The sequence below is a fragment of the Talpa europaea genome (assembly GCF_964194135.1).
Source record: "Talpa europaea genome assembly, chromosome: 1".
NCBI classification, from domain to species: Eukaryota; Metazoa; Chordata; class Mammalia; order Eulipotyphla; family Talpidae; genus Talpa; species Talpa europaea.
In genome coordinates this window covers 155,328,995-155,354,417 of record NC_140073.1, presented here as the reverse complement: position 1 = coordinate 155,354,417, position 25,423 = coordinate 155,328,995, and the positions used below count along the sequence as shown (strand labels likewise).

Below are 25,423 nucleotides of genomic sequence, written 5' to 3'. Positions count from 1 at the left end.
CTTTTTATTTCTGTGTCTTCAAGAGCACTTATTCGTTCTTCCATTTCATCAATTCTGCTTTCATTGCTTTTCCCAGAATTCTTTAGTTCTTCCACTAATTCTTTGATCTCCTGCATTTCTTTTACTTCCCTCTTTAGGGACTCAATTTCATTCTTTTGATCGTTGATTATTTTTCCCTTATCATTGTTTTCCTTTATGACTTCTGTCAGTTTTTTAATCACGGCAATTTTAAATTCTCTTTCTGGAAGGCTCAGAAGTTCTTCCAAGTTACTGTCGTTGCAATCTGGGGGCTGGTTTTCTTTTTGTGGTGTGCTTTTTCTCTGGAGAGTTGCTAGGTTGCGTGTGGTTCTTCTCCTCCCTACTGTCTGTTTTCTAATTTGCCGTATGCGTTGGGACACTGTGTTGTTGGGACTGGCCGGCATCTTGGGTGGGCTTCTCTTCTCCCTTCTGGTTCCTCCAGGAGTCATCTGTCAGTTTCAAGCAGTCTTTATTGGAGAAAGGTCCCTGTCCTAAAATGTCGATGTGGGGACACACTCCCCTGTGCGCCTGGTCTGCCCCGGCGGTGGGTTCCTGCTCCCCCTCTGGGCTTGGACTGCAGGCCAGAGGGGGTCTGGCGTGGGCGAACTTCCCCTGCTCACCTCTGGCTCCTGAGGAAGCCTTCTGCAGGTAGTCTTTACTGAAGAAATGTCCCTGTTCTAAAATGGTGATGTGGGACACACTCCCTGCGCGTCCGGTCTCAGGCACACTCTTCTGCGTGCCTGGTCTGCCCTGGCTGTGGGTGCTCGCTCTCCCTGTGGGCTCAGACTACTTGTTCGGAAGGGGCCGGGTGTGGGCTAACTCCCCAGCTGGCCACTAGCTCCTTCAGGAGCCTGTGCTGGCTACAAGTCGCTAGGCGGCGCCAAAGATCTCTCCTAGAGCCCTTGGGGAGCTGATTTTCCACCCCGTGGGACAGGGAGCAGAGCGGGGATGGTAGGGTACACCTCAACGGCTTTGGGGTGCTGTGTCTGCCTTGTGCCCCACCGTTGTGGGGAACCCACGCCCCTAATTTCGTGCCCCGGGTCTCAGTTCCAAAGCCCTCAGTTCCAGGACGCGGGCTGTAGCCCAGTTCAGTGGCGCGGGAATGGCGCCTTTTGCACCGCTCCCGTGCCTGGGCGCCTGGTTCCTGCTTACTCAGGGAGGGACCTTCACCTCAGTGAGGACCTCCGCGCGTCTCCCTGCAAGCCTAGGTCGTCTCCCAAGCCTAGGTCGCAGGCGCGGGGACCTGGGCAGCCGCGATCCTGGTCTGCACTTGCTTTTCAAGCGCGCCGAGCGCGCCGCAATCCGCGCAAGCTTACAGGCAGCCCGGGCTGTGTGCGCGTCTCCCGGGGTCTTTGTTCTTCTCTAATGGCGCCCGGAGCAGTTTGCTCACCGCCGCGGCGAATCCTGCAGGGTTCGTCTCAGCTCCCGTTCAAGGGGTGTGGTGGCTGCAATAGTTCCTTTCCACTCACAGTCCTGCTTGCTGCGTCGTTTGTTCTTGGTGGCTGTTTTGGTTTCTTGTTTCCCTCCTCTCTGCTGGTCGGAGAGTGCCGCCTCTGTGGGCGGGGGAGGGGAGCAGGGTTCTGCGCTTCCCTCCCTTCTGGTCCTCTTTTATGGCCACTTTCTTCTTCGGGCAGTTTGCTGGAGTCACCCGTTTATCTTCCGTGTCCCAGTTCTCACTGGGACCTGCCGCTTTTCCTCCCTATTAACTTTTTTAATGGGAGATCTTACTCGCAGCGTCTCCTCGCCGCCATGTTGCTCCGCCCCTCCGATTTATTTATTTATTTATACATACAAGCACTGGGTACAGTCAGAAGCACGGGAGGGTGAGAGAATTCACCAGAGCCAGAGCGGGGAGCAGAGCAGGCAGAAGGACCGAAGGACACTGCTGAGGGGAGCAGCGGGCGGCAGGAGAGGTCTGCGCGCCATGTGGGACCCTCCTCCGGTGGCCGGGGAGCAGCCGGGGATCGAACCGGCGCAGCAGAGGCTGCGGGCAGCTTCGCAACCCAGCGCTCTACCGCTGCGCCACCTGGGAGGCCCTATCCATAAAGCCCTTTAAAAAAAAAAAAAATCTTTAAAGTGAGATAAAATTCACATTCCATAAAATTAACTCTTTTAAAGTTTACAGATTCAGTGGTATATTTATAATTGTACAGCCATTATCACACTCTATCTTTAGAATATTTAGAATATTTTTATCACTTTAACAAAAGATACCTCATGCCCACTGTCAGTTCCTCCATATTCCCTCAGTCCTGCCAGCCACTAATCTGCTTTCCATCTCTTTGGATTTGTCTATTATGCACATTTCAGATAAATGGACCCTTAGAGTCTGCGTGTTCCCTTGCAGCGGGGGTATTTCCCTTAGCATAGTGTTGTCAAATATTCCTTTGTATGGCTGCGTACTATTCCTCAGTGTGGATATACCACATTTTGTTCAGCCATTCATCCACCGATGAACATTTGGGTTGTTTCCACATTTTAATTATATGAATAATGATGCTGTGAACATTTATGTACAATGTCTATTAATTTTAAGAGGGAAAATCTTTATTTTTTTAATTGTGTTATTGAGAAACGTGGATGTACATTGTATATATACATATACATATATCTCCAGGGTATAACACAAATGTATGTTATCACACCACTTTCACCACCAAAGCCCCAATAATCCTCCATCATAGTCCATTGGGCCCCCTCCCCTTTTTGCTCCCATCTGCTCCACCCTCTTGTTCTGGGGGCCTCAGCACCTCAATCAGATTTCAAGGATTTGGTTTGGTTTGTTTTTATATGGCTTTGTCTTTGTTTTTTTTTTAAAGATTTATTTATTTATTTATATAAGAACCGGGTAGAGTTCAGAGGCACGGGAGGGTGAGAGGATTCACCAGAGACAGAGCAGGGAACAGAACAGGCAGATCGACCGAAGTACACTGCTGAGGGGAGCAGCGGGCAAGACAAGAGAGGTCTGCCTGCCGCGCCATGTAGAACCTTTGCCGGCCAGCAGGGATCGAACCGGCGCTGCAGAGGCTGCGGACAGCTTCATAGTGCTGCGCTCAACCACCTGCACCACCAGGGGAGGCCCTGTCTTTGTTTTTATATTCCATACATGAGTGAAATAATCTGTCTCTTTCTGACTTATTTTGCTTAGCATAATCCTTTCCAGGTCCATCCGAGTTGTCTCATTTATTTTTACAGCTGAGTAGTATTCCATCATGTATATATGCCATATCTTCTTGATCCACTCATCTGTCCCTGGGCACTTGGTTTGTTTCCAATAGCTTGGTTATTATAAATAATGCTGCAATAAACAGGAGTTCATATAGTCCTTTGAATAAGTGGTTTTGTATTTCTTGGGTAGAGATCTAGGAGTGGAATTGCTGGGTCCACCATATGGTAACTCTATTTTTAATGTTTTGAGAAAACGCCATACTGTTTTCTGTACTGACTGAACCAGTCTACACCCCACCAAAAGTGTCTGAGATTTCTTTTCTCCATACTTTTGCCGACATTTATTTCTGGTCCTTTGGAGATGGACCTTTCGCACAAGTAGGATGAGGCACCTCAGTGTGGTTTTGATTTACATTTCCTTGATAAGAGAGGATGAGAATTTTTTCATGTATCTATTGGCCATCTGTATATCTTCTTTGGAGAAGCATCTATTTAGTCCTTCAGTTCATTTTCTATTGAGTTAATTGATTTCTTTGGGCGGAGTTGGTTTTTTGTAGAACTTGGGTATCAGCCCCTTGTCAGATGTATCATGTACAAAATTTTTCTCCCATTCAGAAGGGTGTCTTTTTTATTTTAATGATAGTTTCTTTCATTGTGCAGAGCTTTTTAATTTGGCATAATCTCATTTGTTTATCTCATTGTGGGGTTGAAGTACATTGCCTGAGTGGTAATGATCTTGAGGAAACGCCTACTCTGATTGTCGATCTCTACCCCAAAGAGCCAACTGAGACTACGGTAGCAGAGATTGCTAAATATCTGTAAATCGAATTTGTAGATAAATTTGGGATGTGTGGTCATCTTGTACCAGCCCAGAATCCATGAACATGGGCTGCTTCCTTTTGATTGAGACCTTCTCTGGTTTCTTCCAACAAGGTTTATGGTTTTGCAAAGACCTTTTAAGATGAAATATACACATGTGGTCATGAGCCAGATCTGGATGAGTCAGGCGTATCTACAGACAGCAGCCTATCAGATGGGAGTGGAGACAGCTGGGAGCCCAGCTCTGCAGCCCATTCCTTTATTTCCACTTACGCCCCCTCCCCAGGTTTTATCTTCCTTACTGCTGAACTAGAACCCAGCAACCTCTTTTTCAACCTTCTGTGGTTCAGCGTCATCCTTATGATTTTCACTGTCTACCGAAACCAGTTCAGACATCTCAGGCCTTGCCTGTCGGGTTCTGCTATGAAGTTGTTAGGAGTTGGCACCTCAACTCCATCCGGAGTTCCCAAAGACCACAGATAACAAAAACAGGCCCTCGGGCTTACTGGAGAGGACAGTGATTGTTTTTCAAATTTGTCTTCCCGTCCCGACCTGTGCCTCGGGACTGGCTCCAGAATACGTGTCGGAGCCCGACCGCCTCGCACACCCCAGAAAAATCTGAACTTCTCTGGGCATCGGCCGTCCCGGGTTTGAGACGTCTCTCCAAACCCCATGCCCCTGGTCGTCTGGCGCGTCGACCCGACACAGGAAGCTCAATTCCTAGTCGTCTGGCGCGTCCGCCCTACACAGGAAACTCATATATCAGGAATCAGATGTCCTCCTCCGGCCTAAGCCTTTCTCTGGCCACCTCTTGTAGTACTTGAGGATCCTGGACAGCCCCCAAAATGTTAGGAGTTGGCGCCTCAACTCCGTCCGGGGTTCCCACAGACCACACGGAGCCAGAGATGCAAGAGCAAAAAGGCTTTATTGCTTGCTTAAGCTAGGGCCCGACTCTGCCTGGATACTGACACAGCAGTCTCACCAGGTTGAGGGAGGGACCCCGATGCAGGGCACAAGGCTTTCTTTATAGCTAGTTGTCAGGATGTGTGGACTTTTCACACTCAGCACTGGGTCCACTTCTCATTGGTTGATCTGCCTGAGTTTCGTTAAGTTCTGTTTTCCCCGTTTTCTGTGGTCTCTGTGGTTTCTACACAGAAATGAAACCCAGCTGTGCCCTCCCTAAAATGGCTGCTGTCTTGCTCATCCTACAAAGTCATCTGGGAGAGGACAGTGGATGAGAAGGATGGGAAGTTGATGGCTGCAGGAGAGATTCTCCAGCATCAATAAAACTAAAAAAATGAAAATTCACTGTTCCAGACCACACACCTCTCCTCCCCGGATGCCGTGGACAGCCACTGGTGCCGCTGGTTTCCACTCGCTGTCCCCTGAGCCCCCTCCCAGTCGGAACTGACCCACTGAACGACCCTGCCTCTGTGGGAACCAACCTTTTCCAGGGAGGGGCTGTCAAAGCTCTCGATCTGGTTGTTCAGCTCTTTGCTCAGACGCAGGCTCCAGTTGGAACCCCGGGTCCTCTTGAGGGAGTTTCTCAGAAACTGGGGAGGCACATGTTGGTGGCTAGTACCAAGGGTCTCCAGCCCTGGTCTCACCGGACTCCGGGAGAGCTGAGTGACCTGGAGCAGTGACCCAGCCTCTCCAGTCCCCTTCTGTAATCGCTAGACCACTCAACCCATAAAGCTGCAACCCAGCGCTAATGCTGTATGGGCCTGTGGGTATGAGAAATGGCTATAATTTGGGGTCTGGTGGCAGGGGTGTCACTTGGCTCCCCAGAGTGGAAGGCTTTCTTGCCCCCTGCTGAATATCCCCAGACATGCCTGACACGCCCCAATTCTTCTCTGATGGAATGAGAACAGGTCCGCTAGGGGATCCTAAACCCCACAATCCAACCTAGTGAGCCCCCTCCCACGACCCTTTCCTTTCACCCTGGCCTGGCCCCAGCAAGCTGGATCACCCCTTTACCTGAATCAGCTTGTCCTCCCAGGTCTTCTGATTCCAGGTGAACTCAGTATGTTCTGCAGAAAGAAAGGCCACATCCTTTTGCTGCTCCCGCCGGGTCAGCCCCCTGAGCCTGGCGTCCGAGGCCTCCCCTGGACTGGCCGGATGTGCACTGCATTCTGCCCACCCCCTACTTCCCAGAATAGTCTGGGGGTCCACTTGAGCCTCAGCTCCTTTTGCTCAAGTCATGGAATTAGTACTCCAGCACCTCCCCGAGTGGAGAGCTAACTCGGGGTGTACCCCTCGGACCTCACCTTCCAGGTACTTGACCAGCAGCGGGATCTCCAGCTCCCACATGTCGGCCATGGAGGGCGCGATGCTCTGACTTAGGGTCCTCAGGAGGTTCAGCATGGCTATCCCTCGGCCCTCCCCCTTGTAGGGGGATGACATCAACACCTGGTGGGCACCCAGACTCCAGTGGGGCTGTGCCTGGGGCTGGGCAGCCTGGGCACCTTACTCCAACTTGGGGCCTTGTCTTTTCTTATAAAGGGACAAGGTGGGTGGTTTTCAAACAGAGCTCTGAAGACTCCAGGGTTGGAGAGCGTCACCGTAGAGGACGTTCCAGAGGGGAGGAGGTAAGACTAGGGGTAAGACCTTGGGCCCCCCACTTTTCTGTGGAGCACGGATTTAGACCCAGGGTCAACTCAAGGAGGGTGGGGGCGGGGCACTGAGCCACCTGTGGGGCAGGCAGGCCATTGGTGTCTTGGGGATACTCGGGGGTCTCCCAAATGTGGAGCAGAGGAACCTGGGAGCAGGTCCTCGCCAGGTCCCCGGGCGTCTGAGCACACTGCCCCTGCTGCATCCGCCCCAGAGGGACACAAAAAGCTCTGTGCTACCAGTGTCCTGCTCCCCCCTTGCTCCGGGGACTCTGGGGATCAGGAGTGCAAGGGAGAGGCCCTGCTGTCGTCTTGCCAGGGAGGGGCACTGCCCAGGTGGGCACTCACCAGCAGACGGGCCAGCAGCTTCTGCGGCGCAGGCAGGTCCACTGGGGAAGAAGGAGATGCCACCTCCCGAGCTGCCCCCGCCCCGTGCCAGGACCCGCCCCAAGAGAGGCTGTGACCTGGAAGGGGCTTCCCCAGCACCCCCCCATCGCCCCGTGGAGAGTGGGTGCACACAGGGATCCTCCAGGAAGAACCCCTCTTCCTGACCTTCCCTGGGGGTGGGGGAGCCGTGCTATGGGCTGGGGCCTCGAGGGTGCTGATTTCAGGGCACGCCCAACTTGCAGGGGCACCAGGCCCCGCCAGGCAATGTTTGTGCCCCACTGGGACCCTTGGCTGTGTTGAGAGGACGGTGTTACACGCACGCCCACCTCCCTCGCCCGTGCCTGCGCTCTCCCGTCTCCCTCCCTCTCCCCCCCACCCTACAGGCTCTGGGGGACAGGTAAACCCACCGTACTTGGACCGGTGAGCAAGGAATGGCCGGGGCTGCCGAGAAGCTGGGGAGGGCACCGGGGATGGGCGGGAGAGGCCTCGGTCCCGCGCTGGGGTAGGGTATGAGGCAGACCCGGGGCCCAGCTGGCTGCTCAAACGCAGAGAGCAGGTCGGCCTTTGCCGTCCTGGACCCTGCAGGTGCCTCCAGCGCCAGCCCTGATGGCCCACGCAGCCCCAGGCCCGCGAGGCAGCCCCCTTGAAACAGCGCTGTCACCCCAAAGGAGGCTTAGTCACTCCCGAGGGACCCCGGTGGGGTGGTTTACAGAGGACCGGGCGGCACGTCCACCGCTCCGCCGGCTACCTCCCAGGGGCCCGGAAGGTCGTGCCTGGCCAGAGGCCGGCCACGTCCCCTGCAGGCCGGGATCCAGACTGGGGGTTCGAGCCAGCAGTGGGGACACGAGGACCCAGCTGCCAGGCGGCACTTGCAGGATTTTAATCCCTCCTCAGATGTGGCAAGGGTGGCCTGGGTCCTGGCTGCTCCCCAGGACACCCCCCGAGAAGGGAAGGGAGGGGGAACGGGCCGCCCACCTGCCCAGCCCAGAGAGCCTCCGCAGGGCTGCGGCCCACCCTGTCTGCTCCTGCCGGGCGCGGGGTCCTCCGCATCCTTGCTGTGGAGCTGGCGCTCCGCCAGGTTTGTGAGGCTGATGCAGATGGGGGTCAAGGCCTCTGTGTAATCTGTCTCCATGATGTAGCACAGGAGCCTCACCCAAAAGTCCTGGGGTGTGAGGGACAGGATTAGCCGGGGCCCCCTGGACAGACAAGGAGACGAGCCTCTCCCTCAGGTGTCGGCCTCCCTGATTCCTCCAGACCAAGCTCGACCCACCCATGGCCCTAGCCCCGAAAGCCCTGCCTGTCAGGACCATCCAAAGACACCCAGAGGATACAGCCAAGGGAGTAGCTAGTCCTGCCACCCAACCCAAGTCTCTGCTGGCTTCACCCACACACATCATCACGTCTCCTGGACCCAGTGCCTGCCCCTGGCCCCCATCCCTAGGGGTGGACACTAGCAGGTGACCAGCCGGGCTGGCCAACGGTTGCACTGTTTGTGTGTCAGCTTGGCTGGGCGAGGGAACCCGGCCTTCAAGCACACACTGATCTAGATGCGGCTGTGAAGGTATTTTGACCACGTGGTGCAAGGCCATCACCTGTAAAGGAAGTCAGCCCCATAACCTGGCAGGGAAGGGAGTCATCCTACCAGGTGAAAGGGCTTAGAGCAAACTGAGGTTTCCCTGAAGAAGACATGACACCCCAAGATGGCTGCACCAGCCCCTGCTGCTTTTCCCGCAGACACCCTCGCAGGCGTTGGGTGCTCGCCCCTGGGCCGCAACAGGCCGTGCTTGGATATCCATCAAGCCGTGTGCGCCTCCCCCTGGCTCTGCTCTCTGGAGATGGCCGACAATCCCAATGCTCTTTCAAGTCACCCCCCATCCCCTGTCCTTGGACTATCACTGAACACCCCAGCTAATCCTGCCCCCTTTAGTTCCACCCTCACCCCTACGAGTTTGGGGGAGGCTCCTGTGTTCCAACAAACATGTGCAGGCGCTGGAACTTTTCTAGCCACCAGGACTAGACTCCCTGCCACTCGGTTCCCCCAGAGACAAAGACACTTCAATCCCAGATGCTCCGTTTATCAGCTCCTGCGCTTGAGTAAATGAATGAGTCCCCTTGAGCCTGGGTTTCCTTGTCTACAAAAGCAGGGTAACAGTAAGAGACCCTACCTCAGGGATTGTTGGGCTAATTGAATGACACGCTACCTGTTGTCATCCTAGAACGGTACCTGTCAGATGCAGGAGTTGAGTGTAGCTGCCGTTCTCAGTGTGTCCATGATTAAGACAAGCTGCTGCTGCTCGGGGACCCTCTAGCCCAGGCCCCCCTTAATGGACAATGACCCCACCTCCTGTGGGCGCAGTAAATTTTTCCTATCTTATTGCTATGTCATGGGTTGCGGCAACTAAAACTGGACACATTCATTTCCCCGAAAGCCTGTGAACTACTTGGGGTTACACTAAGCCCTTCCAGTATATGCCTCCATGTCTTTCACAGAGTAGGAATTCACTGATTATGAAATTAAAACATTGAAATAATTCCTTTTTGGACACACACCTGGACTGAAGGGCTTTCAAGGTAATGGACACATCTTAGGCAATAAGTCAATGGATATTGAGGCCTACTACACCCCAGCATCTCAGGTGCTAAGTGCCCGTTAAGGACTCAGCTCTGCAACCTTATTGCAAAGGCTCAGAGCTCAGGTGACTGGAGGACTCAGCCCCCAGCTATCCCAGGTAGTGGGAACAGGTTGTGGGGGGAAGAACTGGTACAGAATGCTGGGTGTGTACCACGCCCCCCGTGAGTACAGACATGAGCCGTCAGCTCCAGCATGCCAGCCAGTGGGCAGGTGGGTGGGGCTCACTCACGCTGGTCACCCCACTGCCAGAGGAGGTGATGACCCTCACGGTGTCCATGGTGACTTTGTGGACCATCTTCTCCTCCAAGTCCCTCTGACAGAAACTCTCCCGACGATTTGTCTGGAAGACAGAGCTGAGGAGTCCCTGCTCAGGGGCTGGCAAGGGGCTCACTGGGGTCTTGGGTGTGGTCTCCTCACTGCCCGTGGGGCTGGACACCCAGATTCTGGGTCTTCAATGCTCAGAGCTTTGCGTGGGTTTGTGTGTCTGCTTGCTCCTGCCTGCAGCTCACCATGTCTGGGTACTGGTGTCCTGGGCATGTACACGGCAGGTAACTGTGTCCTGGGCATGTACACAGCAGGCAACGGCTGTCCTGGTGTACTCACATGCAGGTTCAAGCACGGAGCTCTAAGAACCATCCCCTCTCAGTGCTTTGGAAACCACTTCCCAAGTCCAGCTGCCGGGGGTCTGCTACCAGGGCCACTCACCAGCTTGTAGGTGGACTGGGTCAGCTGCATGGACACATACTTCAGGCCCCAGCCTTTGATCCTATCCTGGAAGCCAGACAGCGCCAGCTGGCCAATGATGCGGAGTATGGCCATCCTCACCTAAGTGGACAAGGAGGGTCGTGCTGGGCAGTCTGCCAGGCCCCGGGCGGGACCTGGCATTAACACTCCACTCTGTGACATGAGACTGCTAGGAATTGCGGTGCTCTGGGATGCAAGGTGTTTAGGGGACACCTGGCTACTGCCCACTCTGTGCACCACCCCCTGTCTCATGCAGGAAGCCCCTCAGCAACATGCCCGCCCACCCACCCAAGAGCCTCATCAGAGTCCATCAGTGACACAGAGCACGTCCCGTCTGTGTAGCTGAGCTGTCCCCAGCAGCCCTGCGGGGGATACTGGACTCTTACCAGGGGGAACTCACTAGGTGGGGTGACAGAAAACAAGGGGAGCCCTCATCCTTGACAGCCTTCTAGGTCTTGAGGGCAGCTCTGCCTGAATATCCGGCCCTCTCACCCCCATGGCCCAACTACAGCCCCTAGGGCCAGCCCAGAGTCACAACCACACCCAGGGTGGCTGCAGGGACCCTGTGGTGCTCGCTGTGTTGGTGGGTGGAGGGTGTCTTCCTCAGGGTCTCGCGGTGGGGACGGGGATTGGGGGGGCTCCACCCTCAGGGCAAGATGGGGGTGCTGGGAGGGTTCCCCAACACCCCTGTGCTTCCCCAATGGCACCCCAGGGCACCCCTCGCGGCCTCGGCCCTGGTACCTTGGACCGGGTGTCAGAAAGTGTGTTCTTGACCACCCGGATGGCCAAGTAGATGGTCCTGATGCTCATCCTGGGTTCTGAAAGAGGAAACCCAGCCTGAAGGGCCACCGGCCTCAGCACTGGGCGGCGAGGAGAGGCAGAGCCGGGCTTGGACTCAGGGTTCTGCCAGAGCAGAGGGAGGTACACAAATAAGCCCCTGCCCTCTGGGCAGTCCCGGCGCCCCCTCCCGCGGTGGCTGTCCCTGTCAGGCCTCCAACGTGCCACTACACACTTCCCTGAGAAGCGCCCTCAGCTGACGTGCAGCAGCACCCTCTCAGCCCCCACCACCTCACCCCTGCACCCCCCACCCACACCGAGGCCCCTGAGTGGGGGTGGGGCCTCGTGTTTAAGCCTTGCTCCTTTGGCCTTTGCGCTGTGCGTCTCTTCTGAACCCCGTTGGACGCTCCTGAAATGTGGGTCTCCACTTCAGCTGGGGTCACTGCACCAGACACGCAAAGCTGCAGGGCACAGCTGTGAGATCCTGGGATCCAGGCCACCTGCATTCAACCCCGGCTCCACCACAGTCCAGCTGTGTGACCAGGGGTGGATTCCTAGCCCCGCTGGGCCTCAGTGTCCCTACCTGTACACTGCAGACAATAAAAGTACCTCCCTGAGAGCAGATACGAGCAGCTGTGAGCTAACAGCCCTGCCTCACAGGAAGTGCCCCCTGTTTGGTAGCTGTGGAGCCAGTGACCAGGCACCCGGTGAAGGAGGAAGATTAGGGCAAAGAGCCAAGAGAAGGTTCTGGAGAGGTCCATTATGGGTGCAGTTAGACTGAGGCGCTTAGGATGATGCTGTGCTCAGGGCTAGATGTTACCAGAAGTCAAAGCTGGCGGCAGAGAGGGAATGAGGTTGAGGCACGGGTGACGGGAAAGCGGGCACAGGGGAAAACATCACAATTTAAGTTTTATCTCCCAAGTGGTAGCATTTTTCAGATCATAAAAATGGTATTTGCTCACTACAATGTTTAAATAAACGATTGCCACTTTCAACAGTTTGGGTGTGTCCTAAACCCACGTGTGCACAAATAAGCACCTAGTACTTTCACGTAGCCAAGGTGATGCTCATACCCCATGTGTTTCGTTACACAGGACACGGAGAGGGCAGAGTTCCATGAATAAATGCAGATGAGAACGCCCTTGCTGGCTGTAGAATATTCCAGTAGCTGACATACTGACATCGCTTCCACCAATTCCGTTGTTTCTAATGTTTCATTTGATGCACAACAGCATCGCAATCGTCTTTGTTAACCTACCTTTGGACAATTACTTCCTGCAGACAACTGACAAGTTGGATGGTTGGGCTGGGTTTGGGTCACTGTCCAACTGAGCACCCAGAAAGATTTCTCAGCCAAACCCCCACCGATGATGGAGAAGGAGCTGGTTCCCCGTCAGTCTAGACCTGGCGGCCATTAGCAACAAACAGCCTGCAGCCTAAATCCAACCCAAAACCTGTTCTTATAAATAAAGCATTACTGGGACACTGGACTGTGCCTTTTATGATTCCTTTCGCTCCACTGTGGCAGGCCCCGGGAGCTGTCGCAGACACTGCAGGACCTGCAAAGTCGAAAGTATTTATACTCTGCCTTTTTACAGCAAGATGGCTAAGTCAGCCCTAGCGTTAGCTTTATCACCTCTGCCCATCAGGCCAGTAACAGGATCTCACTGCTGCCTGAATTTGCATTTGTTTAAGTATTGCACTTGAAGGTGGAGTTTAATGTAGATGGTCCTTCATCTACGGCTTCCAGACTCTGGACTGCACCAGGGCGCCCAGCTGAAGGACAGTGCAGGGTGGGCCAAGCTCTCCTCACCCAGCCACGGGCCTGCAAGGCAGCACGCTGCAGGCAGGGGGCGCCATGAGCACGGCCTGAGCTAGTGCCTTCCTTGGTCATCATTTGCCTTGATAGCAAGACCTGGTCTAGACTTTGGACTTAGAGATTTAGAATCAGGGGTTTAGACAAAGCTTGGGTGGGTGGGGACTAGGGTTCTACCTGCATCGTGTATGCAGGCCTGAGCCTTGGGGGGTTAGAGGTAGGATGCAGATGAACAGTTTGAAATTCAGACTCAAGTAGACGCTGGGGTTCAGGGTTTAAGGTAGGGCTGGCGCGCTGAGGGTGGGGCACAAGGCTGGGGAAGTTCAAGGTTGAAAGCCGGACTCCTTGGCCCCTGCAGTGGTGTCTGTCAAAGAGGAGATGTCGTGGGTCCAGAGCCGCCTCCCCGCGAGCCAGCCTGCCGTGTGCCCTTGCTCACCTTCTGCGCTCACCACCGCCCTGATCAGGGTCAAGGTCCCAACGCGGACGGCCTCCTTGCTCATCTCCATCTGGCTGAGGAAGAACTTCATCAGCTCCTTGGGGTAGGAGCGGGCTGCAGGGGGAAGGTCAGCTTTAGTGTGCCCGCCGCACGCTCCAGAGCAGCTGGGGAAGCAGCCGGGCCCGTGCCAGGGGGTGAGGCCCCGCGGGCTCCCAGCAGCCTTGAGGGCACCTCACCCAGGGCTATGAAGCAGTGGACGATTTCTGTCAGGTTTTGGCTGCTATACTGCTGCTGGGCAGGGGCCTTGGCACACACCTGGGGAGAGGGGTGAGCAGGGCGGGTACATGAGATCGGAGCCAGGCAGAGGATGCCCGCCTGACTGTGCCCTGGCTGCACACACGGGAACCACGGCTTCAGGCACCAGAGGATACAGCTGGCACAGGGCCTCCAGCTCCTTCTGGCTCCCCCTTTGCCCTGGCCCACCATGACCCCTCCCACAGCCAGCTTCCTGCTGACCCACCCTGAGACTGCCATGCCCAGCCCAGCCTGGCCTCACCTGAACATGCAGTTCTGTGAAAATGGTGTGGAGCTGCATTTGGGGTACAGGGGTGTTGGTGATGACAGACACTTCCAGGATCTGCCTCAAGACCTGTGACAGATGAACCAATGGTGGCAGGTGACCCTCTCCCCACTCAAGGCCAAACTGCAGGCCCTGACAGCTCCTCAAGGAGCAATGACCAGTGGCAGCAGCTGGTCCCCTGACTGGCTTCCTTTCAAGAGGAAAAGATATGGAGAGACTCAGGGAGAAGGCAGGGGCCTGAGAGAACTGGCGCGATGCTGCCAGAAGCAAAGCAACACCTGGGGCCACTAGAGGTTATTGGGCAAATTGGCTTCTTCTCAAAAGCCCCATGGCCCTGACCTCACCTTGATGTTGGACTTCCGGCCTCCAGAGCCAGGAGAGAATAAATTTCTGTTGTTTTAAGTCCCCTACCCGGTGATCTTTGTTACCAAGACCCCTGGAAACTGATACCCCGGCCACCACCTCCTCGTGGCCTCCAAGATCTTTGGCATTCCATCCCTTCCACCGGAAACAGAAATGTTCGTTTCTGACAAGCCCTGGCAGTGCCAGGCACTATGGCCCCTTGTGAGGCCCAGATGTCAGGTCTGCTGTCAGATGTCAGGATATCTAACATCTCCACCCACACCCAGAAGACATCCCCGGGACAATGGGGAGCCCCAAATTTCCCAAACCTCCCGCCCCGGGCCGTCGGCGCCGGGGCCTCGCACCTGCGTGATGAAGAGGGCCTCCAGGCTGCCCTGGTACTCGGCCAGCAGCAGCGGGATGTAGTCATACACCTGCTCCCGCAGGTCGTCGTTGGGCAGGAGGAGGTTCAGCATGGGCTTCAGGGACTTGATGACCCCCAGCTTCACCTGCCTCAGGAACAGGGACTGTCGACCCCTTGGCCAGGCCCCACCCCCGCACCCCAATGTCCATCCCCAGTGGCTAGCGCAACTTCCAGGACACGTACAGTGAGGACCTTGGCAGTGGTGGCACCAGCGGGGCCAGACGTCCCCTGTGAGTCCAGCTCTGTCACCTACGGGACCTTGGGCATGCACTCAACTGCTTTGGGCCTCAGTTTCTTCATAGCACAGAGTTGGTGTGGAAATAGCCCGCAGGTACAACACCCAGAGAGCCTCTCATGCCAGTTACATCGACCCAGGGCTAGGACGATGGCCTTCTGGGGCTCCAGGGCCTGGGGTTGGGGTTCAAGAACCTAAGCTTCCAACTCCACTATCTTCTTGGGGTTCCAGGAATGAAGCTGGACCTCGTGGTATCTTGGCCTCGCCATAGAGCAGAGACCTGTGACCTGGGGGTACCGCACTTCCCCAGATGTGCCCCTCACCTCGGGGTTGTGGTTCCTCAGCCACACGGTCACAAAATAGCGGTACATTGGGAACAGCTTCACAGCAAACTGGTCCTCGGTCATCACAGGGTACACGCTGTCTTCCAGATGCTTCAGGTAAAACTGCACCGTCTCACAGAATGTCTCCATGGCTACCAGCATGGTGGGGGGAGGGGATATGACGTGAGCCCCAGAGGGGCAGGAACAAGACAAATATTCCAAGGCCACCTTCCCAGAGGGAGAACTCACACAACTCCCTAGCTAGCTGGTGCCTGCGATGGCCAGGAACCTGCTGAAAAATCCCCATCTGCCTCCCTCCCTCTTGATCCTTCTAGGCTGCCTACAAACCCCTAATTTTTACCCTGATACCTGTGTGTGAAAGACTCCCCAGACCCCACCTCTTGGGGTTGAACTGCCCACACCGAGACCAGTGTAGAAACATTTCCCTGGTCTCCCACTCCTTTGAACCCCATCACCCTTCTCTGGTCTTCTCCCGAAATGCTTCGCTGCAGAACCAGCTAAAGTGAGTCACAGTGACAGCCCTGGTTCAGCCATCTGTTCCCCCAGACAGCCAATCAGAGGCCTCACAGAGAAGGAGATTGAGCATAGGTTTGGGAATAAATGAATACCCCACCCCTTGTTCAAAAACCCCTCCATTTTTAACTCCACTTCCACCTCCAGCTCCTTGATCAGGCTGGACCTGCAGGCCCAAGCAGCATACCTACCGCCACAGATCACCTGCCGCATCTTGGCCTCATTGGCGAGTCTCAGCATGGTGAATATGGTAGCCAGGGTGATGCCCATGTACGGCATGAACTCAAACACTGTGGGGCGAGGGGAGAGGACATGGGGAGTAGGGTGAGAGGTAGAGGGTGACCCCGTAGCAAACACCTCCAGCCCCTCCACAGCTGACATGCCACCACCTCAAGGAGGCCCCACAGAAATGAGGTGCCCTCCCTGCACCCTCATCTCAACCGGCACCACAGCACTTCTCGCCCGTCAGCTAACTGTGACACCCACGTCCTCGCTGACTTGTTCACGTTCCTTTGCAAGGGCGGGGACCCCACATGACCAGGCACCCACCCAACACCTGCACAGAGCAGGACTTGGCAGATGTGTGGGGGACGGGAAGAGAGGAGGGAGAGGAGATGGAGACCAGGAGGGAGCACCCCGTCTGCCTGAAGGGCCCAGAGACAGGGCAGGGGCCCCGGTCCCTACCGTTGCCATTGGCCAGCTTCGCCAGGGTGACAATGACAAATTCGTCACAGAGGTCGAGGGGCTTGAGGTGGTGCTGCAGCTCATACATGACCATGCTGAAGTGGTTTCGCGACAGGGCCACCAGGGTGTCGCTGGCCACCTCTGCCCTCTCGTAGCCGTCCACCTGCGGGACGACCGGGGGGCCCCCATCTGCAAGGTCTGGCAAAACCCGCCTGCCCTGCGGCCGCTCGGGTCTGCTGGCTCCCTGGGGCTCACAGCCTGCTCTCGCCAGGGGAGGTGGCTGGCAAGGGCCTTGGGCATCCCGGCCAGGCCAAACCACGGCCCACCCCTGGGTTGAGGGCCACGGATGGAGCCCAGGACGCGGCTACCTCCAGGCTCTCCCTCATCTCCTCGGAGGCGATGGCCACCAGCCTCTGGACGCACTGCTCCTCCAGCTCGCCCTCCTGCTGGATGATCTCCTGGAGGATGTTGTAAATGTTGACTTTGCGCTGGGTGGAAATCTAGAAAGCAGACGTGGCGGCAGGAAGCTGCTGGACTGGACAGTGGGGTCAGGGATGGACCCAGGCCTGGCCCCACAGCAGTCGACATCTCCCTCTCCCAGCCCCTCCTGGCAGGGGCACCCACCATCCTCCATCTGCCCCAAGCTCAGACCCCAAGTCTCCACCTGCAATACCTCATCGCCCCCCACAACCCGTGCAGCGGGGCTGCCTGGGTGGCCCCCCGGGCTGTTCTCTCCTCCTCGTTCTAGCCTGGCAGGAACCGCGGGCAAGTGTCAAAGGGTCGGCACAAAAGGTTCTCCCAAACCGGTCCAAAAATGAGGCTTGCCCGCCCTTTCCCTGGCGCGGGGGCATTTGACACCCCTTAATCTGGTTCCTATGGGTCCTTATCGCATATTAAATGATGGATTAGGCCGGGGTTGGATCAGCAGATTGTGCAACCCAGACCCCCGGAGAGGGGTTTAGGTGGAACTCCCGCCCGGCGGGGAGACCAGCCGCCCTGGGATGGGGAACAAGGGTCAGCTTGACTTGTGGGTCTGCAAGGCCCAGGAAGTGGCCTCCTCCCTGGGGTGGAAAGGGCACTTCCCGACAGCCCAGCAACCTTCGCAAGTTTGGGGACTTCAAGAAGAGAGGAGTTCCCCTGAAGTACACATTCTACAGGTGGGGCCGGCACAGAGAGACCACCTGGCTTTGCTAGCCTCAGTGTAGAGACACGGGGGCGACGGGGATGATGGGGGGGGGTGTGGGTCAGCGCCCGTCAGAGTCCAATCCACGTGGCTCCAGACTGAAGATTCTCCCCCTTTCTGTCCTGCTGTAGTTTTTGATTGCTCACTAGGGAGGCTACCTGGATGCTGTTTCCTAACCCTAACGCTGCAGCTGTGCTGGGATTCCTGGCTCCCTCCACCCCCACCAAGAGCCAGCTCCACCCGCTGGGGAGGCATCACCTGCCGAGGACGCAAACTCTAGGTTTTCAGGACAGCCCAGGGAGCCGTGTGCATGGCCGACGCGCCGCTCCTCCGTCAGCGCGCGAGCCGATCGGTGCCGGGACTAAGCTTTGGAGGATGATCACGGGCACAGACAAGAACTGGACCCTGGCAGAGAGTGGGCGCTGGGTGACGTCCAGGGGACAGCCGTGCCCTGACACCCGGGAGCGTGTCTGGTGGCCTGTGACGTCTCAGCCCCTTTCTCCTGGTGGGCGTGGGCGCGCAGGAGCCCGTGACAACGCACCGTCCCCGTCTAGCCACGAAGTGGCTCTGCCATTGGCACGATGCAAGTGAATATTGTCTGGTAAGGCAGGTAAAGGTCTAAGTAAAATCCTTATTTTAAACTGATTTTAGTGGTTTCTTGACTAATCAAGGGATAAACCAAAGCTCTCCCTTTCGTGTCTGCCTATTACCCTCTGTCACTGCACCGTGCGCCTGTGAGGCCGCGGATCCCTTGTGCTTTTCACAGTCACCCTCTTTCCTGACGTGTGACATCGTGTGTCCTTGCTGACCCCAGAGGGCCGCCCCTCCCAGCTTAAGCAGTTCCGGAGACGTGAGGCAGCGGCGCTGGGGGCACCACTTTCGGAAACACCAGCCTAAGGAAGCCCCCCTCTTCCCTGCTCTCACCCACCTGCCCCATCCCCAGGCCCAGACCGCGGGAAGTCCCCGTGCCCGTGTCCCTGGTGCCCCTCATTACTCTGTTAGTCAAACTGGCCCATCCTGAGCCTGCGCCCTCAGCTCGTTGGTTCCATCCCGCATAAACCACAGGAGGCCCCCGGGCCCCGCAGTCCCGCCCTGTCCCCCATCCAGCCCTGGAGCCCCCTCCGCGGCTCTGCAGGGCCTGCCCCAACCCCAGTCTGTGCTCGTGGCTTCACAGGCAGTTATCTCCGGGGCTGTTGGCCTCGCCACCCCGAGAGTAAGAAAGCTAGGGTCCTGCAAGTCTGCTATGAAAACCCCTGACGCCCGCACCCCCTCCCGGGGCTGCCATGCAGCTTTCTATAAGCAACACCTTTGCCACCCACCCCCAAAGACTAGACTTGGAGACTCAAACCCGGCAGGTCACAAAGGCCCCGGAACAGCCACGTAAAGTTAGCCGTGAACTGTTCCACATGCTGGATCTCAGCCCCCCGGCCCTACTGGACTGGAAACTGGGTGGAGCCCACCATCTGGGCTTGAACCAGCCCTCAGGGCAGCCCTGTCACATGAGGACCCTGTGTGCCCTATTCCTCCCTTCAACCGACATCTCTGCCCAGCTGGACAGTCTCCCTGGCCCCCAGCCTGCCGATCGCTGGGCATGCTTGCCCACCGTGCACACCCCCTGCGCCCCCACTCTGCGTCTTCACACTCAACTCGGGTGCTCTGGGGTGATGCTCCCAAACCCACGGCATCAAACACAGAAGAGCTTTTCAAATGGTGAAGGCCGCTCTGTCCTCACAGAGCAGGAAGCTCCAGCGTGGCCCAGCCACGCCCCGCCGCACCCAGCCAGGAGTGTCGGCCCGGGGCCCACAGCCGCAGCACCAGCAGGGGCGTGGTGGACGGCCTACCTTCGGCACCTGCAGGCAGCGGATGAGCGCGTGCATCACCACCGAGGGCTTGGAGGTGGCCTTCTCCGTGATGATGACCGAGGCCAGCGTCTTCCGCATATCGGGGCCTGGTCCCACCATGTCGGTCTTGGCCGACTTGCTGTCCATGATGTCGAGGAGGTTTGTGATTTGCTGGAACATACCTGAGATGAAGGGGCTACTGGTGTGGTATGGAGGTGACCCAAGAGGTGCCCCAAGTGCCCTGTCCCTCCCAGCACCTGCACAGCCCGGTCCAGCTGTGGTGTGATCGGCCACGGTCCTTCCCACCCACTCCACACGTGGAGAAATCGAGACCCCAATGGGGATGGGCCCTGAGGGGGCTAGTGGCCGAGATGGGGCCAGAAGACTGCGACCTCTTACCGCTGCCCTCCAGCTCCTGCGGCCCCAGGCCCTCTGCTTCCTCTGATGGGTCCTCATTTGAGTTTGTTGCTGCTTCTGCCATCTCTTCCTCAAGCTCTTTTGCGCAACTAAGATTTGTAAAATATTTCGTGTGTAGACACACCCAACAGGACCCCCCACAAGCCTCAACCCGGATCACGGCCTCCCCAAGTGTCGGGGAGTCGTGACTGGTTGTGGCAAAGGTGACCATATCCTGTCTCTCAGCTGGAGAAAGATTGTCCCACCGGCCTTGGCAAGATGCCAACCGCAGGGACGGCGTGCAATGGACTGAGGTCTCACAGCCACGAGGAGGGGCCACCATCAGCCACATGAGCCAGGGAGCTTGCCGAGCCCTGGAACGCGGCCCTGCTGGTGCCTGAGCCACCCGTGCAAGGCCCCTGGGTCGTGCCCAGCTCCTGACCATGCACACGGAGAGGCAATGGGGAAGCTGTGTCGAACCGCCAAGATTGTGGTGATTTGCCACAGAGCGCTGGAGACTGACACACTTAAGATGGGCCCGCCCTCCCTCGCCTCTAGGCTCTGCAGACGTCTAACTAATGACTAGAGGGAAGTCCACCTGGGCCACTCCTGTCGCTCCTCCTTGGAGGTCTGTCCACCTCAGCGCAGAGGTCGAGATGGAAGGGTCGTGTTCCCACATCCTGCTCCTCCTGTCCCAAACGCTCAGGCCCCAGATCCCATCCTGGGCTCTGCATGAGCCTGCGAGCTTTCCCCCCGGGGAGTCTGTTAAAGCGCCAGCCCAAGACCTAACACTGACCTTTTCTCAGAGTCCTCCCTTGGATGGAACAGAAATATACCCCGAGGAGCAGCTCCGCTGTCTGCCTGACACACATCAAGGGTGACCAAACGCTGGCAGGTGGGGTCGGGGGCAAGACGGCCCCTCAGTCGTGACACATGGCGGGCTGCAGGGGGTCACTGGAACCATCACCGTTAGGGCCCAGGCCCTTAGAACCTTGCGTCCAACTGCCTCCCTGACTCCCCCAGAGCTTTGAGGAGCCCCCCCATCCTGGGGTCAAACCCCACCTCATGTGGTCATCAAAAGTTTCTGTTCCCCACATGTGGTGAAATACGGTAGTGGGGTGATTCACAGCCAAGCCCCCTGGGAGTGGGGAGACGGAGGGAGGGCTCGCTGGGACAGGGTGCCTCTTCCCCAGGGGTACTCGCAGGATGGGGAAGGGGTTCCACCGGCAGAATACCTGGGAGATAAAGACCCTCAGGAAACAGGGACCCCATATCCTGAAACACAAATGGGGCCCACAGGATGTCCTGCTCACCCTCAGCTCCACAGTGAGAGTGGGGACCTGCTGCCCCGTGGGGACCTGCTGCCCGTGGGGACCTTGCATGTATCACGGGGCCACAGAACAGGACTCGGAGCCGCTGAGCTCCAAGACCGCTAGTAAAATACCCGCTCACATGTCACCCGTTCTGCCAAATGGGGCCTCCTCGGTGTCAGCTTGGACTCCTCTGTCACAGGAGCCCCGGCCCTCAGGAGGCCTGGGGCGTTCACCCGGAAGGCACCTAACTCGCAACACCGACCCTGGCCAGTGCCCCGCGGGCCGGGTAACGTGAGGCCCTTCACTCCCTTGAGGTCTTGCTCCTCCCATCGCCCTCCAGTCATCACAGCGCCTGCCATTTGGTGAGCTGCGGAATCGGAGGTGCCCACCCCTTAAATAATAAACTCCCCTGGGAAGAGACGGCCTCTGGTTGAGAGTGGTCGCTGGGCCAGGAGGCCGAAGACCCAGTCTGGTAGCTTCCAAATGACCCAATAGGTGAAGAGGTGCTGATGGGGAGTCAGACGTGGACGAATCAGCCTTGGTGGCAGGACAAACTGCCGAAAAATGTAATGACAAAGGAGACGCCCAGGAGGACACAACCCCCGGGAGCCCAGGAGCTCGGCCACAGGCAGGAGCTGGCGTGAAGAGTCTGCGCTCCCAAAGCGCCTCCGGGCTGAGGCCGCAGAAGGCCTGCACGCTCCGACCTCACCCCGAGGCTACAGGCAGTAGATGAGCTTGGCCTTGCTTTGCCTAAGGGTGGCTGGAATTCCTTCACGGCCATAGTTAAGGACCAGGGAACCCCAAAACCTAGTAGCAGGTTTTATTCTTTGATTTTTATTAGGGTTTCCCACCACCCCATGCGCTCCGGCCCCTCCTCCCTCCCGCTTCCCTCTTGACCCCAGAAGCCTGTCTGTCTTTATTAGTGTCTCAGAGTTTTGTAAGAGTTTTGCTTGTCCAGGTGCCTGCTGCGGGAGCCTCCAGTTTGTCCCTGTCCTGCTGACCTGTTGACCGCAGAGAATCCCCTCAAGCCCCTTGGGCACTGCTGAGAGCATCTGTTTTCCCTCCACGCTTCTCTCCGCTCCAGCGCCGCCTGGCACAGGCTGCAGGCGCCAGTCCTCTCCCAACGCCAGACCGTGCACTGCCCTCGGGACACTCTGCCACGCGTCCCTTCCAGTGCAAGTCACTGCCCCCAAAGGGGGCGTTTGTGAGCAGGACCAGGAACCGGGACCTGCGTCACCGGGGCCGGATCCATCACAGCAGCGTCACCCCCTGCAGGGGCCAAAATGCCACATAGCCTTCAACCCGGGTGGGCACCAGGCCCCCCACACGGACCCCACACGAGCCAGAAAGCACTGCCTGGCAAAGGCGGATCCCGCGCAGTCCCCTTGGGGCTCATGGGAAAAGGCCAAGTGTAGGTCAGGTTAGAGGGACCGCAGGGGACAGCAAACAGACCCAAATACCTTCACCCCGAAGTGGGGCTCGGGGTTAGACTGGTTTATTTTGAAAAGCGCTCTGGAGCGGCTAAATTATCACAAAGTCTTTAATAGCCATAAACTCTAGTCAACACTGACGCCGCGGGGTGGGGCACCCCCGGCCCCATCTCAGTGCGCCTTGGATTTGTGATGCTTCTTCCCTCGCCCTTTCCTCCCGAAGCACTTGCGGCAGCAGAAGGCGCAGCTTTTATAGAAGATGAAGGCGGCGGTCAGCATGATGGCCAGGAGGAAGCCCAGCACGTCCAGAGAGTGGTACTGGTACCAGGTGAGGTCGTGGGCCGCCGGCCGCAGGTGGGGCGCCCCCTTGTTCCTCATGACGTACTCCACCCAGAACACCGCCAGGTCCAGGGGCTCCATGGGCCGGTCCTTGTGCAGGCGGGACAGGCGCATGATGTTCTCCTTGTAGCTGAGCAGAGACAGCGAGTGAGCGCCCGCGGCCCCCCGCAGGGGCACCCCACCTCTGCCTGAGTGCACTTAGAGCACCCCTGAATTTCCACACTTGATAAAGAAGTGTGTTCCCATTATAACAGAAGTGAACACACAAGCATGCACACTCGCAAGCGCACACACATGCACACACGCTGTTCATTTCTTCAAAGAAATGGAAAGAAAACCAGAACCGAAATGCTAACTTCAAATTATTTGAAACTTGTGGCTACGTTTCCTTTCAGTTGTGTTTTTGAAAGCAATTTGATAACCCTTTCTTGGTGGTGAGCTGAAGAAATAATTGAAAGAGCATGTCCAAAGTTAGGGGCAGTTTCCCATCCGAAGCAGCAAACCACCCCATCTACACAGAAGGTCATGTTAAGTGTCATCTCCAAGATGGTGACACTCTTGCTAGTCAATGGCTGAAGCAGCGAACACCCAAGTGCCGTGTTTAGCAGGAAGCCGCGTCTATGCAGCAAGTGAAAGCAAAGGGATTGCTGTTTATTTTGGACAGTGTTGACGGCTGAATCACAACCATCCAATCCAAAATGGGTTGGCTGTGTCAACCCACAGCATGGATTCACTAGGAGGTCAAAACAAAGGTGGCGTCTGTCCTCTCTCTTACCTTTTATCATTGATGACGGTTTTTATGGCATTGGCAAAATCGTCAGAAGTCATTTCCAGGACATTCAAGGAGATGCCAGCCCCCCGGGTCTCCATGCGCTTAGCATTGTCCATCTGATCCCCGAACAAGGGCAGCATCACCATGGGGACGCCGTTGCATATGCCCTCGTAGATGCCGTGGGAGCCCGAGTGCGTGATGAAGGCGCGAGTCTTCGGATGACCTGAGAAGCAAAACAGGGGCGACCCCAGCGGTCAGTCACCGAGCGTCCCGCCTGGCCTCGTCTGGCGCTGAAAGCACTCTCAGGACTCAGCCTGCCCCGCCTGGCCCTGCCCATGTTTGCAGGAGAAAATGTGGGGTGGGAGACCCCAACCCGCGACAAGCAGCGGCGGGCACGTTGGCCGCCACGTCCTGCAGCGGACCGTCTTCAGAACAGCCTGCCTCGGTGCTTCCCCAGCTGAGCCTCGGGGTGTCCTGCATGGCAACTCCTCCCACATACCCAGCAGGTCATTCTGGGGCAGCCACTTGACCAGAATGGTGTTCTTGGCGAGGTTCGAGGGTCGCGCTCCAGTGTACCGCCACAGGACCTTGCAGGGACAAAAAGAAGCGCTTACAGGATCTGTGCTGTCTGCTGGGCTAGCCAGAAAGGAGCATCCTCGAAGGAGCTAACCCGGGCAGAGGGGCGGGCAGTGACTAGGTTTCCAGCTACAATTCTATGAGTTTTTCAGAATTCATCGTGTCGGACACTTAGGAATTTGGCCCTTTTCTGCACTTCAAGGGGAAGTTGACTTAACAAGAGGAGCGACTGTGGAATGGTGGAAGCAGAGATAGAAGCAATAAATCTACTGTTCTCAGCAGCAGCTTTTTGCAGGAATGTTCCTTTTTTATACGCAGAAACACCGTGTTCATTAGTCAGCTTTAAAAGTGAATGTCCCGCAATATACTGTGAGTCTCTTAGAGAAAATGAGACTTTCACGTGAAGTGGGCCGTGGGTTAACAGGGTAGCTGAGGGTGAAGTTGAAGGAAGCGTTCTGGAGGGAGAGCTGGGAAGCCCAAGTCTACAGAAGCCCAACTGCAAGAGTTCACTTAGACAGCGGAAGCCTGGAATAGCGCCACGTCAAGGAATCAGAACGTCTTCTTACTGTCTGAGGTATTTTGCCCAAAGCATCAGCAATTTCCATGGCATTCTTCTCCGGAATGTCTGAGATCATCGAGCCCAAAGAGAAAACCACGATTCCATGTTCTCCGGAAGCATTGATGTAAGTTTCAAATTCCTAGAGCCAGAAGAGAAACGTCCAGTTAATTTTCCCCTCACATTCTCCGATGACTGTGTGTACCGAGCTCCCAAACAGCTACCTTCCTCTTCAGGCTGTGATGAAAATTGTGTGTGTGGTAAGTGTGTGTGTGGTGAGTGTATGTTGTGTGTGGTGAGTGTGTGTGTGGTGAGTGTGTGGTTTGTGTGGCAAGAGTATGCATGGTGTGTGTGTGATTGTGTGGTGAGTGTGTGTGTGGTATGTGGTGAATGTGTGGTATGTGGGGAGTATGTAAGGTGAGTGTATGGTGTATGTGGTGAGTGTGTGTCGTGAGTGTGTGTGGTGAGTTTGTGATGTGTGGGTGGTAA

At 56.7% G+C, this 25,423-nt stretch overlaps 2 protein-coding genes across 4 annotated transcripts in view; both read right to left on the bottom strand.

The window, feature by feature from the left end:
- The window catches only part of MROH2A (maestro heat like repeat family member 2A), a gene marked incomplete at both ends in the record, with an annotated part of 49,516 nt that extends 28,186 nt beyond the window's left edge, over window positions 1-21,330 (bottom strand). The window contains 21 exons of the mRNA XM_084228077.1: window positions 5,451-5,558; window positions 5,983-6,035; window positions 6,273-6,414; window positions 6,963-7,003; window positions 8,016-8,163; window positions 9,863-9,973; window positions 10,339-10,458; window positions 11,119-11,195; window positions 13,407-13,520; window positions 13,643-13,721; window positions 13,963-14,055; window positions 14,694-14,837; window positions 15,311-15,462; window positions 16,036-16,134; window positions 16,529-16,691; window positions 16,897-17,028; window positions 19,553-19,734; window positions 19,952-20,047; window positions 20,745-20,809; window positions 21,011-21,183; window positions 21,262-21,330. Coding sequence (XP_084084203.1) covers window positions 5,451-5,558; window positions 5,983-6,035; window positions 6,273-6,414; window positions 6,963-7,003; window positions 8,016-8,163; window positions 9,863-9,973; window positions 10,339-10,458; window positions 11,119-11,195; window positions 13,407-13,520; window positions 13,643-13,721; window positions 13,963-14,055; window positions 14,694-14,837; window positions 15,311-15,462; window positions 16,036-16,134; window positions 16,529-16,691; window positions 16,897-17,028; window positions 19,553-19,734; window positions 19,952-20,047; window positions 20,745-20,809; window positions 21,011-21,183; window positions 21,262-21,330 — 2,361 coding nt within the window. The remainder of the gene's footprint in view (window positions 1-5,450; window positions 5,559-5,982; window positions 6,036-6,272; window positions 6,415-6,962; window positions 7,004-8,015; window positions 8,164-9,862; window positions 9,974-10,338; window positions 10,459-11,118; window positions 11,196-13,406; window positions 13,521-13,642; window positions 13,722-13,962; window positions 14,056-14,693; window positions 14,838-15,310; window positions 15,463-16,035; window positions 16,135-16,528; window positions 16,692-16,896; window positions 17,029-19,552; window positions 19,735-19,951; window positions 20,048-20,744; window positions 20,810-21,010; window positions 21,184-21,261) is intronic.
- A 1,532-nt stretch (window positions 21,331-22,862) lies between these two features.
- Window positions 22,863-25,423, bottom strand: part of LOC311179830 (UDP-glucuronosyltransferase 1A1-like) — a gene marked incomplete at both ends in the record, with an annotated part of 87,606 nt that continues 85,045 nt past the window's right edge. For all 3 annotated transcript variants that reach the window (XM_084247377.1, XM_084247375.1, XM_084247376.1), the window contains 4 exons: window positions 22,863-23,160; window positions 23,806-24,025; window positions 24,302-24,389; window positions 24,945-25,076. In XM_084247377.1, the coding sequence (XP_084103503.1) occupies window positions 22,863-23,160; window positions 23,806-24,025; window positions 24,302-24,389; window positions 24,945-25,076 (738 nt within the window). The remainder of the gene's footprint in view (window positions 23,161-23,805; window positions 24,026-24,301; window positions 24,390-24,944; window positions 25,077-25,423) is intronic.